Source organism: Pongo abelii, chromosome 21, assembly GCF_028885655.2.
Source record: "Pongo abelii isolate AG06213 chromosome 21, NHGRI_mPonAbe1-v2.0_pri, whole genome shotgun sequence".
NCBI lineage: Eukaryota > Metazoa > Chordata > Mammalia > Primates > Hominidae > Pongo > Pongo abelii.
Window position 1 is genome coordinate 3,182,791 of NC_072006.2, and position 12,711 is coordinate 3,195,501.

The 12,711-nt window shown below is 36.1% G+C and overlaps 1 protein-coding gene and 1 long non-coding RNA gene across 5 annotated transcripts in view; one reads left to right on the forward strand and one right to left on the reverse strand.

Annotated features, from left to right (window-relative positions):
- Positions 1 to 12,128, reverse strand: part of LOC129052067 (uncharacterized) — a 30,050-nt gene extending 17,922 nt beyond the window's left edge. The window contains exons 1-2 of one of the 2 annotated variants that reach the window (XR_008516802.2): positions 12,075 to 12,128; positions 759 to 855 (exon numbers count right to left, since the gene is read on the reverse strand). This is a non-coding gene — a long non-coding RNA (uncharacterized LOC129052067). Of the gene's footprint in view, positions 1 to 758; positions 885 to 10,578; positions 10,667 to 12,074 lie in introns of those variants that run through there. The other variant, XR_008516801.2, reaches the window with a different exon arrangement.
- The window catches only part of PLCB1 (phospholipase C beta 1), a 750,426-nt gene that overhangs the window by 508,662 nt on the left and 229,053 nt on the right, over positions 1 to 12,711 (forward strand). For all 3 annotated transcript variants that reach the window (XM_024238987.3, XM_024238989.3, XM_054541566.2), the window contains 3 exons: positions 1,749 to 1,828; positions 3,548 to 3,601; positions 5,021 to 5,096. In XM_024238987.3, the coding sequence (XP_024094755.1) occupies positions 1,749 to 1,828; positions 3,548 to 3,601; positions 5,021 to 5,096 (210 nt within the window). The remainder of the gene's footprint in view (positions 1 to 1,748; positions 1,829 to 3,547; positions 3,602 to 5,020; positions 5,097 to 12,711) is intronic.

Here is a 12,711-nt window from a genome sequence, read left to right on the forward strand (position 1 = left end):
TATATATCCCAGTAACTTTTAAATATTAATTCAATAGAGGATGAGATAAATAGTGAAACACAGAGAATTTTTAGGGCAATGAAACTACTCTGTGTAGTTAAATCTCCCCAACTCTTTCTAATGCTGTACCTATTTCTGGTGTGAAACTAGCCTCTGGTAAACATACAAAACTGTATCTTGCCCTCAGTTATAGATACTTTTACCAATGCGGAAAGTTGGCATGGAGCTAGAAATGTCTAAAGCTTGGCAGTGAGCCTACAAAATATTATACCAGAAACATATTTTTGAAACCAGTGGTTATTATTCTTAGTATAAAATTATCTATTTTGAGGAAAATTGATTTTTAATTTGTTAGTTATTGTGAAATGCTCTTTTGTGTCTGCATAAAGCTCGGTGAGCAATAATTTTGCTTCTCTCTTGCAGCTATTCTGTACTGTCTGTTTAAGTCCTCCACCAACATATAGATTTCAAGGTCTATATGGAAATAGTCCAGGAAGCTGGACTATTACAGCTTCCTAACTGAGTTACTCTTCTTTGGATTCTCAGCCTCAAATCCATCCTTGACCTGACTGCCAGATAATCTGTCTGATATGTAGCCTAGCCCTGGCATCACATTTTTTTACTAATTTATCTCCAGACACCTAAATGTTCTTTATCCTCTGACCACAACTCTAGTTTGTTGTCACAACCCCCTCCCTCTTTTCTAATTCCTATTAGACTACTTTTTGTTTGCTCTAACTCCTGCCATGTTAGCACACCTCTGGTTCTTTTCCCAGTTTTCTCTGCTCAGGATTCCCTCTTTTCTTCCCCATCACTCTATGTTCCCTGCTCCTCCAGTTCCATCTTGAATGTTACCTGTACACATGACAGCGTATTATCGGTGCCTTCAGTCAGGAAGCAAAAAAAACAGAAGACAAATCAAACAAAAGTAGAAATAACAAAAAAACAGGTGGCAAAGCAATTAAGCTAAAATACATTATTTCATTGAAGAGGGAGCCAAGTCAACTACAACAATATCAGATGATGACCTAGCTCTTGTGTCATCTTCTCTTGGAGAATTTTGTAGGGGTTTCGGCTCAGAATGTGTTGTGTGTTCCAAATAATCACCCAGAATGGAACTTCTATATTTTTTTTGTAGACTTGCTCTTTTCCATTATCTTAGAAGCCTAGTGAGATCATTGCTTTGTGGTATGAGGTAGGGATTAAGATTAGGAGATTAGTGAGACATTGACAGTGTTGGGAGAAGGGAGAATACTGCATATTGTGTGGCATTGTGACTACTTGGTATAGAGAATTTCTAGAACTGTAGTTAACAGTTAAAGATACCAGATATAGCTGCTTTGGCATGAGTAGTAGAGCAGGAAGATTATGTTTGCATGTTCTGTTGGAAACATATTTGATCATATTTTAAATTTTTAATGACTCTTTATCTGTTTGTAATTCAAGGAAATAGTAAAAAGTGCTTAGTTATTGAAGGGAAACATAGCAATTTTCTATTTATACAAATTTTAAAAAGCAGAAAAACCTTTATGTACAAAGAACATCTCCTTAGGAAAAGAGTAGTCTCTCAGGGACTTGAATTTACTTATGTCATTTTTACCCAAAAAAGGGATAATAATAAAAAACAAAACAAAAAACCTTTGGCATGCACAATGAACTAATGTGTCTTCCTGGAAGCCAAGCTAAAAGCATGTGTCTAACGACTGTGCAGTATTTAAGCTAATGCAAGTGTTATTTACATTTTTCAGGAATGGACAAATGAGGTTTTCAGTTTGGCAACAAACCTGCTGGCCCAAAACATGTCCAGGGATGCATTTCTGGAAAAAGCGTAAGTCACTCTAATTTTATTGCTAAGGGCGTTGCTTCTTCTGAGTCAGTTTCCTTTCTCCTTTGTGAGTCTTCTGTTTATGCCATACTGACTTCTCACAATGATAAACACAAATTTTCCTTTGGGATTTGTTAGAGAACTGATACCTCCCCTGTTCAGAATTGGAAGACTTCCAAGAAAGATTGCTCTTTCCTCCAAGCTGCACATCCGTGTTACACCTGGGCTGAGCTCGCATGAATGTCAGTGCTTTTGACACACAACAAAGAGACACTTCCAAATCCTGGCAGCTGTGCTCAGAACTAAAAATTATTAATTTCAGATAATCCTCTGCTTCTACATCTGCGTGTGTCCTCTCAATTATTAATCTGAGGAACAGCATATGTTCCTCATTTCTCTAGAGTTATAGATAGATGCTACAATACCTTTCCTGACTACTTAAATCAATAGGCTGACATCCTGATTCCATCCCATGTAGATGATCCCAGCAAGTATTAGTAAGAAAAGAGAAAGGATCTAAAGGAAAGAGAAGAAGGAAAATAAGTAAAGAAAAGCAAAACAAATTGCCAGATCACTCTGGAATTGCCACAGCCTTTCTAAAAATTGTTTGACCAAGGAAAATAATGACTTAGGCAAGATGAGCAGCAAGGAAAGCTGGTTGTGTTCATTTTGGAAGCTGTGGTTGGTCAGGAGGTTAGGAAGTCTTTAAATCAAAACCACAAGTGGAAACATTAATAGGTGGTCCTCTATTTTGTTTAACAGAGTTCTGTCTTCCCTCTTCTTATATAAGACATACCCATCATTCCAGACCTAATACCTCAGCCACATTCCTTTTTTTTACTCTTCTATGAATTCCTTTTGCTTTTAGTCAACACCTCAGATCTTCATTTAAGGGCTTTTTTATGGGATCACCTCCTCTCCTGAGTTTGTTACCTTAAGGACTCTTCCTTCATGCCTCCACCTCTTCCCTACCTTTCTTCCTCTATGTTTTTACCTTGTCTTTGATTTTATCATCCTTCTTCTAGAATATGTTTTCCAGACAATGTTTCTAGAACATTCATTCTTCCATGAAGTGTTAGTGAAAGGGGACACAGAGGTAAATAACATGTTTTATCTGAAACATAGCATGTTATTGCTAGTTGGCTAATCAATCTCTACTACAAATGTCTATTCCAGAAAGATGTCTCCCTATGAATAGCTACTATGGACATGTCTTTTAGTGAACATATTGTTGATATTTTTGTTGTGCACATCTAGCTTTGGGATTGCTGGGCCTTAGTGTGTGCAGCTTCCTGAAGTAGAATTCCCAATGTATGCATCCATCAACAGTGACCTAGAGTTCTCATTCTGAGAATGAATATATAAGCAAACAATAAGCAAAATATGGTTAGTTCTCAGAAACATACTACTGAGTGAAAGAAGCCAAACTCAAGAGTATGATTCCTTCATGTAAGGTGCAAAAACAGGCAAAAGTGATCTATGCTATTTGTAGTCAGGATAACAGTTCCCTTTGGCAGGGGGTTTGGGAAGGGCTTCTGGAATGTCGCTAAAGTGACAATGTTCTATTTCTTAATCTGGGTGCCAACTGTGGAGACCTGGCGCAGTTTGTGGAAATTCAGCAAAATGTACAAAGGCATGGGCTTTTTTGAGTGTATTTTATTCTTCAAGAAAAAAAGCTTTTTTTAAAAAAATCAAACCCTTGTTTTTCTGCTTCTCCAACAGCTATACTAAACTTAAGCTGCAAGTCACTCCAGAAGGGCGTATTCCTCTCAAAAAGTAAGCTTTGTGAGCATTTCTCATTATTCATTTTATTTTCCTCAAAGATCTGAATCCATGCCATGGCTCTGTTTTGTTTCTCCAGCAGCCTAAGTGGGAGTGTGGAAATGCGTGGTAGCCCCATCCTCCCTCACACATGTCTCATGTCAGTGCAGCTGCTTTCCTCATAGACATCTTCCCGGGGCTTCCCTTTCCTCTGGCATTATTTTCAAGAGATACCAAAGCAGGAAGTGGGTGGAGGAAGTGGAGGGACCCTTGCTACTAAGCCTGAAAGGCCATCTGAGATTCAGATCTGTTCTAGGAGTGGAAATTGGCTGACCTCAGTGCCTCTTTCTACCAAGATGGCTGTAGCCCTCAAGCAGGGTTTGCAACCTCAGATGCTAACTGGAGCCAGGCAGGGAGTGTAAATGATGAAACAGGTCAGGAGGAGGAGGAAAAACTAAATAGCAAACCCTGTCTAAAGGAGACAACAGCTCATCTCCACCATATATCCTGTGGGACTGGTGAGCACCTGACACTAGATTGTCTAATGTCTTTATAGAACCCATAAACCTAAATTAGTATATTAAATTGTCCAGTACTTAGGTTATATTTTTAAATCAAATTAGTAACCAAAAAAAAAGTCCATCTCTAGGTCATATTCAGCCAAAAGTCTTTAACTTTTGACTTACAAGCTACTAGAAAGCTTCTGCAAATACACAAATTAAGCCAAGCACAGTGGCTCATGCCTATAATCCCAGCACTTTGGAAGGCCAAGGCAGAGGGATTGCTTAAGGCCAGGATTTTGAGAGCAGCCTAGGCAACATAGTGAGACTCTATCTTTGCAAAAATTTTTAAAAATTAGCCAGGTGTGGTGGCACATGCCTGTAGCTCTAACTACTAGGGAGGCTGAGGTGGGAGGATCACTTGAGCATGGGAAATGTAGACTGCAGTAAGCTGGGATCATGCCACTGCACTCCAGCCTGGGCAGCAATGTGAGACCCTGTCTCTAAAAAAAAAAAAAAAAAAAAAAGAAAGAAAGAAAAGAAATTAATTTAAAAATAAATAAAAATTAAATGTATTAATAATGCAATGTACACCTTGGGGCAATGGGTAGTAGCAGCAAGGGGACAGAATTAATAAGGATGTTTATTTTAGTGCTTAATATTAGAGATTATTTAATGCAATATTTTTTAATTGAGTCAGCACCATAGTCCTAAAATATTGATTTTATACTAGATACCTTAATTTTAAAAAGCACACAGGTTGATCTTTCAGAAGACAGATGCAAATGCATGAAGGAATGGTTATCTTTTAGTTTTTTAAATATGAATCATAAGTAGATTTGACTGAATGGAATATTTTGAGTTGGTATCATCTGTTAGGGCTGTGATCCATGTGCCATTTAAACCTCTCTCCTTTGTTGTGTTCACTTCACAGCATATATCGCTTGTTTTCAGCAGACCGGAAGCGAGTTGAAACTGCTTTAGAGGCTTGTAGTCTTCCATCTTCAAGGGTGAGCATGTTGTGTTATGCTACAGTTTGAATGTTCAAGCCCCTCCAAAACTCATGTTGAAACTTAATCCCCAATATGACAGTTTTGAGAGGTAGGGCCTTTAAGAGGAAATTAAGAGCCTCCATGATTAATGGGTTAATGAATTAATGGATTATCATGGGAGAGGAACTGGTGGCTTTATAAGAAGAGAAAAACAGACCTGAGCTAGCATGTTCTTCCCCCTCACCATTTGATTCCCTGTGCCACCTCTGCCAAAGTGGAGAGTCCCCACTAGCAAGAAGACTTTTGCCAGATGTGCCCTCTCCACCTTGGACTTCCCAGCCTTTGTAACTGTAGGAAATACATTTTGATTGCTATATATTATACAGTTTCAAGTATTCTGCTATATGCATCAGAAAACAGAGTAAGACTGAAAATTGGTACCAACAGGTGGGGTTTTTGCTGATAACAAATATCTGAAAATGTAGAAGCAGCTTTGGAACTGGGTAATGATCAGAGGCTGAAAAAAGTTTATAGAGCTGGCTAGAAACAGCCAAGACTCTGGTGAGGCCTCTTTTCACTCCTATAACCCCAATATTTCAATCTAGAATGACCCTTGCTTTTTGTAGATAAAAAAGTCACCTAATCAGGTAATATTTTTAAAATAGTCAAAAAAGGCTAACATTATCAAGATGACAATTTGAAATGTGGTTTCAAACTTATTAACAATAAACCCTTCTTCATGTTTTTTTAAAGATATTAGCTAATGATAGTGTTGAGTTAGGAGGCGAGATTCAACTCTGGTGGTGGGGTATGAACACTGGACCAAATTAAGGACCAGCTAAAACAGGGGGAGCAGAAGCAGCTTTCCATAAGATATGCCCATGTCAGTTTACCATTGCCAGGGCAACACTGAGGAATTACCACCGCTTTCCACGGTAATGATCCAGTGACCCCAAAATTACCACTCCTATCATAGAAATTTCTGTATTAACCACCTCTTAATCTACATGTGATTAAAAGTAAGTATAAATACAACCACAAAACTGCCTGAGCTGCTACTTTCAGCACACTGCCTATGGAGTAGCCCTGTTCTGTGGGAACAGGCATGGAGCTGTAACACTGCTGCCTCAGTAAAGTTATTTTCTTCTACCCTACCACTGGCTCATCCTTGAATTCTTTCCTGAGTGAAGCCAAGAACCCTCGCAGGCTAAGCCCTACTTTGGGGCTTTCCAGCCCTGGATCAGTGTGAAGCCATGTTTAGGAAGATATTTGAAATATTAATTTCATCTCACCTTAGCATTTTAAAATGTTTAGTTTTAAGATTTATAAGCTATGTAAGCAATTAGTATGGTGCTATGTGCTTATAAATAAATATATTTACATACTTTACAGAGCTGTGCTCAGAAAGTTTTTACTGAGAGGGGTGCAGGATCTAAACAGTTTGGATAACACCTACTTTGCTCATACAGTGGTAAAGTAAGTGAGAGGACAAGCATGTAACATGCTTTCGTTTTTATGCCTGACACACACAAGGTACATCATATACATTAACCACCTCAAATAAAATAATTTGCTTTCATTTTGATTCATTTATACATGACTGGCTCTAAAAGGATTTGTTACTATTGTTTCTGGAAGTCCATTGCATAAAATTTTTTTCTCGTGCAGAGCTCTCCTTTCATTATTTTTATCTTAGTATCTAAGCAGCAAGGAAGCATTTACCTAAGGATAACATGACTTTATAGGAAGAATCTTTGAGCCCCTCAAAATGTGCCAGCAATGTTCAAGTTGCACTGAATAAGTTTGCAAAGCCATTCTTAGACTTATGATTGCATTATAAAAGTATTGAGTGCTACGGTTAAATTTATCAGCCAATTATTGTTGTGAAGACTTTTCAAAACAGCAAAGTTCATTAACAACTTTGGTAGGTCACAAGAAAGAAATAAGAGCACCTCTTCACTATCACCTTTCTTCTATAGGTGGAAAAAGCTAATGAGGCTGCAAAAAGTGGGCAGAGCTGTGGAAAGGCTCCCCCAAAACATTTTCACCTTCATTTTATAAAGCAAAATAAAATGCTTGAACCTGCTTGCTATTGCTTTTTTGTTAGATGCTTTGGAGTAGGAAAAATATAACAATTAAGGACCTGTCCCTGACTTCAACAAATATTTCTTGAGCTCTTACTATGTGCCCATAGGCATTGAGAATATGGTGGTGAAGAAAATGAAACTCAAGGTTTCAAGGACAATAGAGTCTTCTGGGGAAACTAGCCAATAAGCATGCCAACAAATGCGTCTGTAAACTGGGGGAAGTGCTATAAAAAGAAAGACTGGAGAACTACTATTGAGAAGAAGGGAAGCTCATTCCAGAAAAAGAAAACAATGCATGCAAATCCCTGAGGCTGGAAATAATTTCCCTACTGGATTTAAGCAACTGAGAAAAGACCACTGCATTCAAGCATAAAGAGAAAACATGAGAGATGGATCTGCAAAGACATGCAAAGAATTTTTTTCCCATTGCAATCACTTCTGATTTTACCTTTTCTGGATAACATCTGGTAAAATATAATAATGAAAATATTTAACTTATGAATCTAGCCAAGGAAAAGAAGGAATAGAAAATTAAATGTATGAACCAATTCTCCATAAATTGTAATTTTCTAAACAACTGGATTCTGACCATTCAGTCAATAAATATGCATTGAGTAATCTACTATGTTTATTATATGTTCAAACTTTCAGACCAATGTCAACTGCAGACAAATTTAAAAGGAAAATGAGATTCAAATAACATGAGTTATGTTTAAATTGGAAAAAATTATCTCTAACAAATTAAATGTAATGATAATTATCTGAAGTTGGAGAAAACTTTAAAAAACAACCTCTATGCTAAAACTTTGAAAAATTATTATTCATAGTAAAGTATAATTTACTTGGATGACTTATCGAATTAGAATGCTTTTTTAAAAATCTAAAAACCAAAGACAGTTTCAGAGCTAGGAAATAAATGTTTCTGTGAACTGACTACGATGAATCAAAACTCTGTTTTAAATCTCTGTGATAATTTCATTTCTACATAACAATGACTCTAGAAAATATCCACTAATTAGCAAAAAAATTTGGCCATATTCACAAGAGTTATTTTAAACAGGCCACGGAAGAAAAGGGTTATATAAATCATAGTTGGTTCTGCATAAATGGGAGCATATTTTGTAGCCAAGTCATTTAAGCTATATTTAATTGTGCTCTGTAAATAGATATATTACCAGAAACACAGTGGATATCCTGTTGAGATTTTTTTTTTAAAACATGATCTTTGTGCACATTGTTAGGGATAAATAAGGCACTTGAACTTGTATCCTGGCCGACATGATCCACTAGAATAACACATTCCTTTAGAAGATACTACTCTTTAGAAATTATAGTTGCTAGCCTGAAGTTACCCTAATTGTTAAAAGGTAGTACTGTATCCAAAGAGAGAGACAAAACAATTACTGTCCTTCTGTTAACAACCCAAACATATTTTCCAGTGAGACCCTTGAAAACTGTTCCGTATTCAAAAAATTACCAGTTTACCCACAAACTTTCTGAGAACTGAAAATAGTTTATTTGCACCAAATTCCCTTGATTTAAGGCTTATTAACTTGAAAAGAGCTCAGTGACATTTGGAATTATATAGTAGTCTTGCCACAGCACTGGCATATGGAGTTGCATTTTAACGAAGAAGATCAGGAATAAACCCATGTATTTGTTTCAAATAATAAAGTTTACTGTAGTTGATGGGCACACATGTAATTCAAAGAGAAATTAATTATTTTAAATTTGAAGAATTGTATAAATTTTACTAAATACTATGAATAAAATGTATAAAATAACTTCTGTGTGTAACTCACTAGTATGTTGCCTTTCTTCTATGCCTTACATCCTGCATATAAATCAGAAGCAATCACTTTTGTAGTTGTGATTCTTAATATGACTAATATCAAAATTCTACTTTAAAACCAAATTAAGCATTCAGATCATTATGAGTGATTTACTTGTAGTTATTTCGTGTATTCCATGGCTGATTCAATGTTTTATTTATAGTTTCAGAATAAAAATATTGACAATATGTTGAATTTCTGAATTTACTGGGAAATTGTCCATCAACTTGTCAAGAAAAACAAGTCTATATGTGGACTTTATTCATTAGAGTCTGCTTCAATGAATTCATATATTTTAAAATAAGATTTTTTTCTGATTTTTTTTCCGAAATTTAAGTACTCATTTCTCGTATAATTATTTTTTAAATCTAGAAATGTATAACGAAGAAAATGCAAACCACCATCCCAAAACTAATAGGAATATTTAGTGTACTGGTTTACAGTGTAAGGTATAGAATTAAGCAACTCAGATTCAAAATATAGTCATTGTCACCTCATCACACCCATTTGCTCACACAGGACCTTAGACAAGTTTTGTAACCTCCTAGCACTTGAGTGTTCCTATCTGTAAAAGTAGTACAGTAATAATGCCAACTGCATAGAGTTGATGGGATTACATGAAAATATTCAAGTAAAGCTCATAGAACTATGTTTGATATACTGTAAATGCTAATTATTATTCTCATTTTGAGTATTTTTCATATGCATATATTACAGGGATCTTGTTTTTATTTTTAATTTGGCATTTGGATATGACATTACCAGGCCTATGGAATCTAGAAATGCAAATGCCACCAATACTACCACCAAGATTGTTAAAATCTTTTCCCTTTTGAGAGTCCTTGTATATAAGCATGGTATTGAAACAATTCCATTTTTTCAAGTTTGCCAATACTTTGCAGTTTCTAAAATAAATGGGCTTCGTTCAGATTACTAATTTAGATTATACTAGCCTTCTTAAGTCATCCTTCAAAAAGGCCAAACAACAACAAGTAATCACTGACAGTGCGTTTTGTATTGGGTGCCTGATGTGATGGACCAAGTCCTGGATTAAAACGGAAGACCCAAGGTCTGGTATCATCTCCTGGGTTCATCCAGCAAACACTGGTTAGGTATCTATTATATACCAGGCACCATGCTGGGAACACAAAGGAATTAAATAAGAGATTGCCATGTCACTCAAAAGCTCATAGTTCAGTAGAAAATAAGAAATATAAAAAATAAAGGAAAAGCTGTGGAATGGATGCAATGATGAAGATAGATAAAGGGAGACTGTGAACACAAAGAAAAAGTAGTGTCATGTCTAGCTGATGTGGTCAGGAAGGGTTCACAGAGGAATATTTGAACATTGGGCAGGATCTTTAGAGTATTAGACCTTGGATTTCCTCCTAGACAAACAGGAAAAATGAATCTGTGCCATTCACTTCACCAAGTTGTGAGATCGAGAAAGAGAAAGTATGTGAATTAGCTTTGTGAATTTCAGTCTTGTTTAAGATGCAAGGAATTAGGGATTATCCATAGCTTTTACCTAAACATCTCACCTATACCCTTTCATTTCAGCTTTTAATGATGTTTACTTACTTTAACTCCTCTTTATGGCACACTTTTTCTTCCATTTTCACCTACTAACCCCAAAGACTTTGGGGTATCCTCATCAGTCAAGTTGGGCAAGAGAAAAATAAGACAAAGAAAATCAGCCGTATTGCTAACATCCAACTCGCAATGAAAATAGTGTTGTGTTTATTCAGATTATCTCATTAATTTGACCCCTCCTAATTCACAGCTGGTACATAAACAATGGTAATATTTTAGTAAAGCATATTGTTCTATCAAATTATGTGTCAGGACTCTTACGTAAATGATGTTAGTTAAATCTGATATTTCAAAGGAAATAACAGCACATGAGTGCTCACTATCAGTTTCTCCACACTTCTCAATAAATTACATCCATTCATTTAGTAAATATTTATTTATACCTACTCTATGTGGCACACTGGAAATAAGCCATTAACAGACAAGACACATATCCTAGCTCGTGTACACCTGCAGATTAGCAAGGAATAGAGAGAATTGTATAGCTGGGAGCACAATACATTGAGTGTTGAAATGTGAGACATACAAGGTGTGATGTGTGCACAACTGGAAGACAAAACCCAGTTCAAGGGGAAGGCAAGTCTTTCCAGAAAAAGAAGTTGTAAACAGACGGGAAGGAAAAGAGAGGTCAGAAAGTGAAGGATGACAATTATTGCTATCCTTAGATCAAATTAATTTATGTGTGTGTTGAGTGAAGTTGGTGGAAGGGGGAATGAGGTGAACTCTATTTAGTAGGGAAAATAGGAGAACACCCTTGGGGTTCATAAAATCCAGTAAAGCTGGAGGCACTTGAGTTGGCCAGCAGTACCATTGAGCATGTTCTTGCAATTGATTTTAAATATTTCTCTTCCTTGTGTCTAACAGCCAATGAGTATGGTAGATAGGGTCATTTTCATCTATTAAAACCATTTACAGAGCTCTAGGTGTCCACTTAGAGAGAGGGTGGCACTGAAAAGTGTGCACTCTCCGGCTAAAGAGATTTCTCTCTTTCTATAAATCAAGAGGAATTTTGGAAACCTGCTTGCAGGTTATACTTGTTCCCTTTTTATGAATGGCAAAATACTAATAAAACAATTCACAAGAAGTCCCCACTGCTCTTGGATTTGACCGCTTGTGCTTATTTCAAAGTTTGTGCCCAAGTAGCCTAAGTTATAATGATACAACACATCTATGTATAATGATTCATGTATTGTTTGGTTGTCTCAAAATTCTGTTTTGCAAAATAGATTTTTTCTATCTCTGTAAATGGATTTAGTAAAGGAAATATTACTTCATTCATTCAATCCACAAATATGGGTCTTCTGCTATCTGCCAAGTGGTTAGCTAAGTTCTCTTATCTGTTTGCAAGTGGTGAACAACTTCAGACAATAATTTTTAGACATTTGTATAACTGTACATTTCAAAACATATGAAAATAGTAAAAGGAAGGGTGTGTTCTTTTGTTTAAGGGCTTGAAAAATAAAAATAATCACATTAACACATACCTGAAATAGGAAGACTGCATGAAAAATGTCTTTCCTGTTAACAAAGGCTTGAATACATGCTTCCGGTTTCCATGGCAGCCCAACCAAACAGAAAAATAAGTCATAGAAGTGGCCTTTTATATCAATGACTTGCTTCCCAAACAATAGGACCAGGAGCAATCAGTGAAAAAATAATGACTGGTGCTGTCCTACTTATGAAAACTGTTTTACAACTTATCAGATTATTTAAACCAGAGGGAACATAGTTTGAAAATAATTGACACAAAATTGGAATTTATGTTTTCATTTTGACTATGTCTGTCTCTAGGGTCATTACTTAAAAAAAGAAAAACAAAGATTCAAATAAAAAAAAAAAACCTAAAAATAATTCTGTCAAACAGACTATCTTTCCTAGGTCTAACTTACTTTAGAAAATGTATGTAGGAAATTGCATTAACATCCCTTTAGCAGGAGACAATTCTTAAGCTTAAGTTAAACTGAAAAAGCCACAGAAAAAAGGGTTTGACACCCTAAAGCCAGTGTCCAAATAAACTCTATGGCTGACCTCATAGGTGTGTTATGAATGTTTATCCTGACCTCCTAGAAAAAAAGGAAAAAGAAAGGAAAGAGAGAGGGAGAAGGTGAGGGAAGGGAGGAA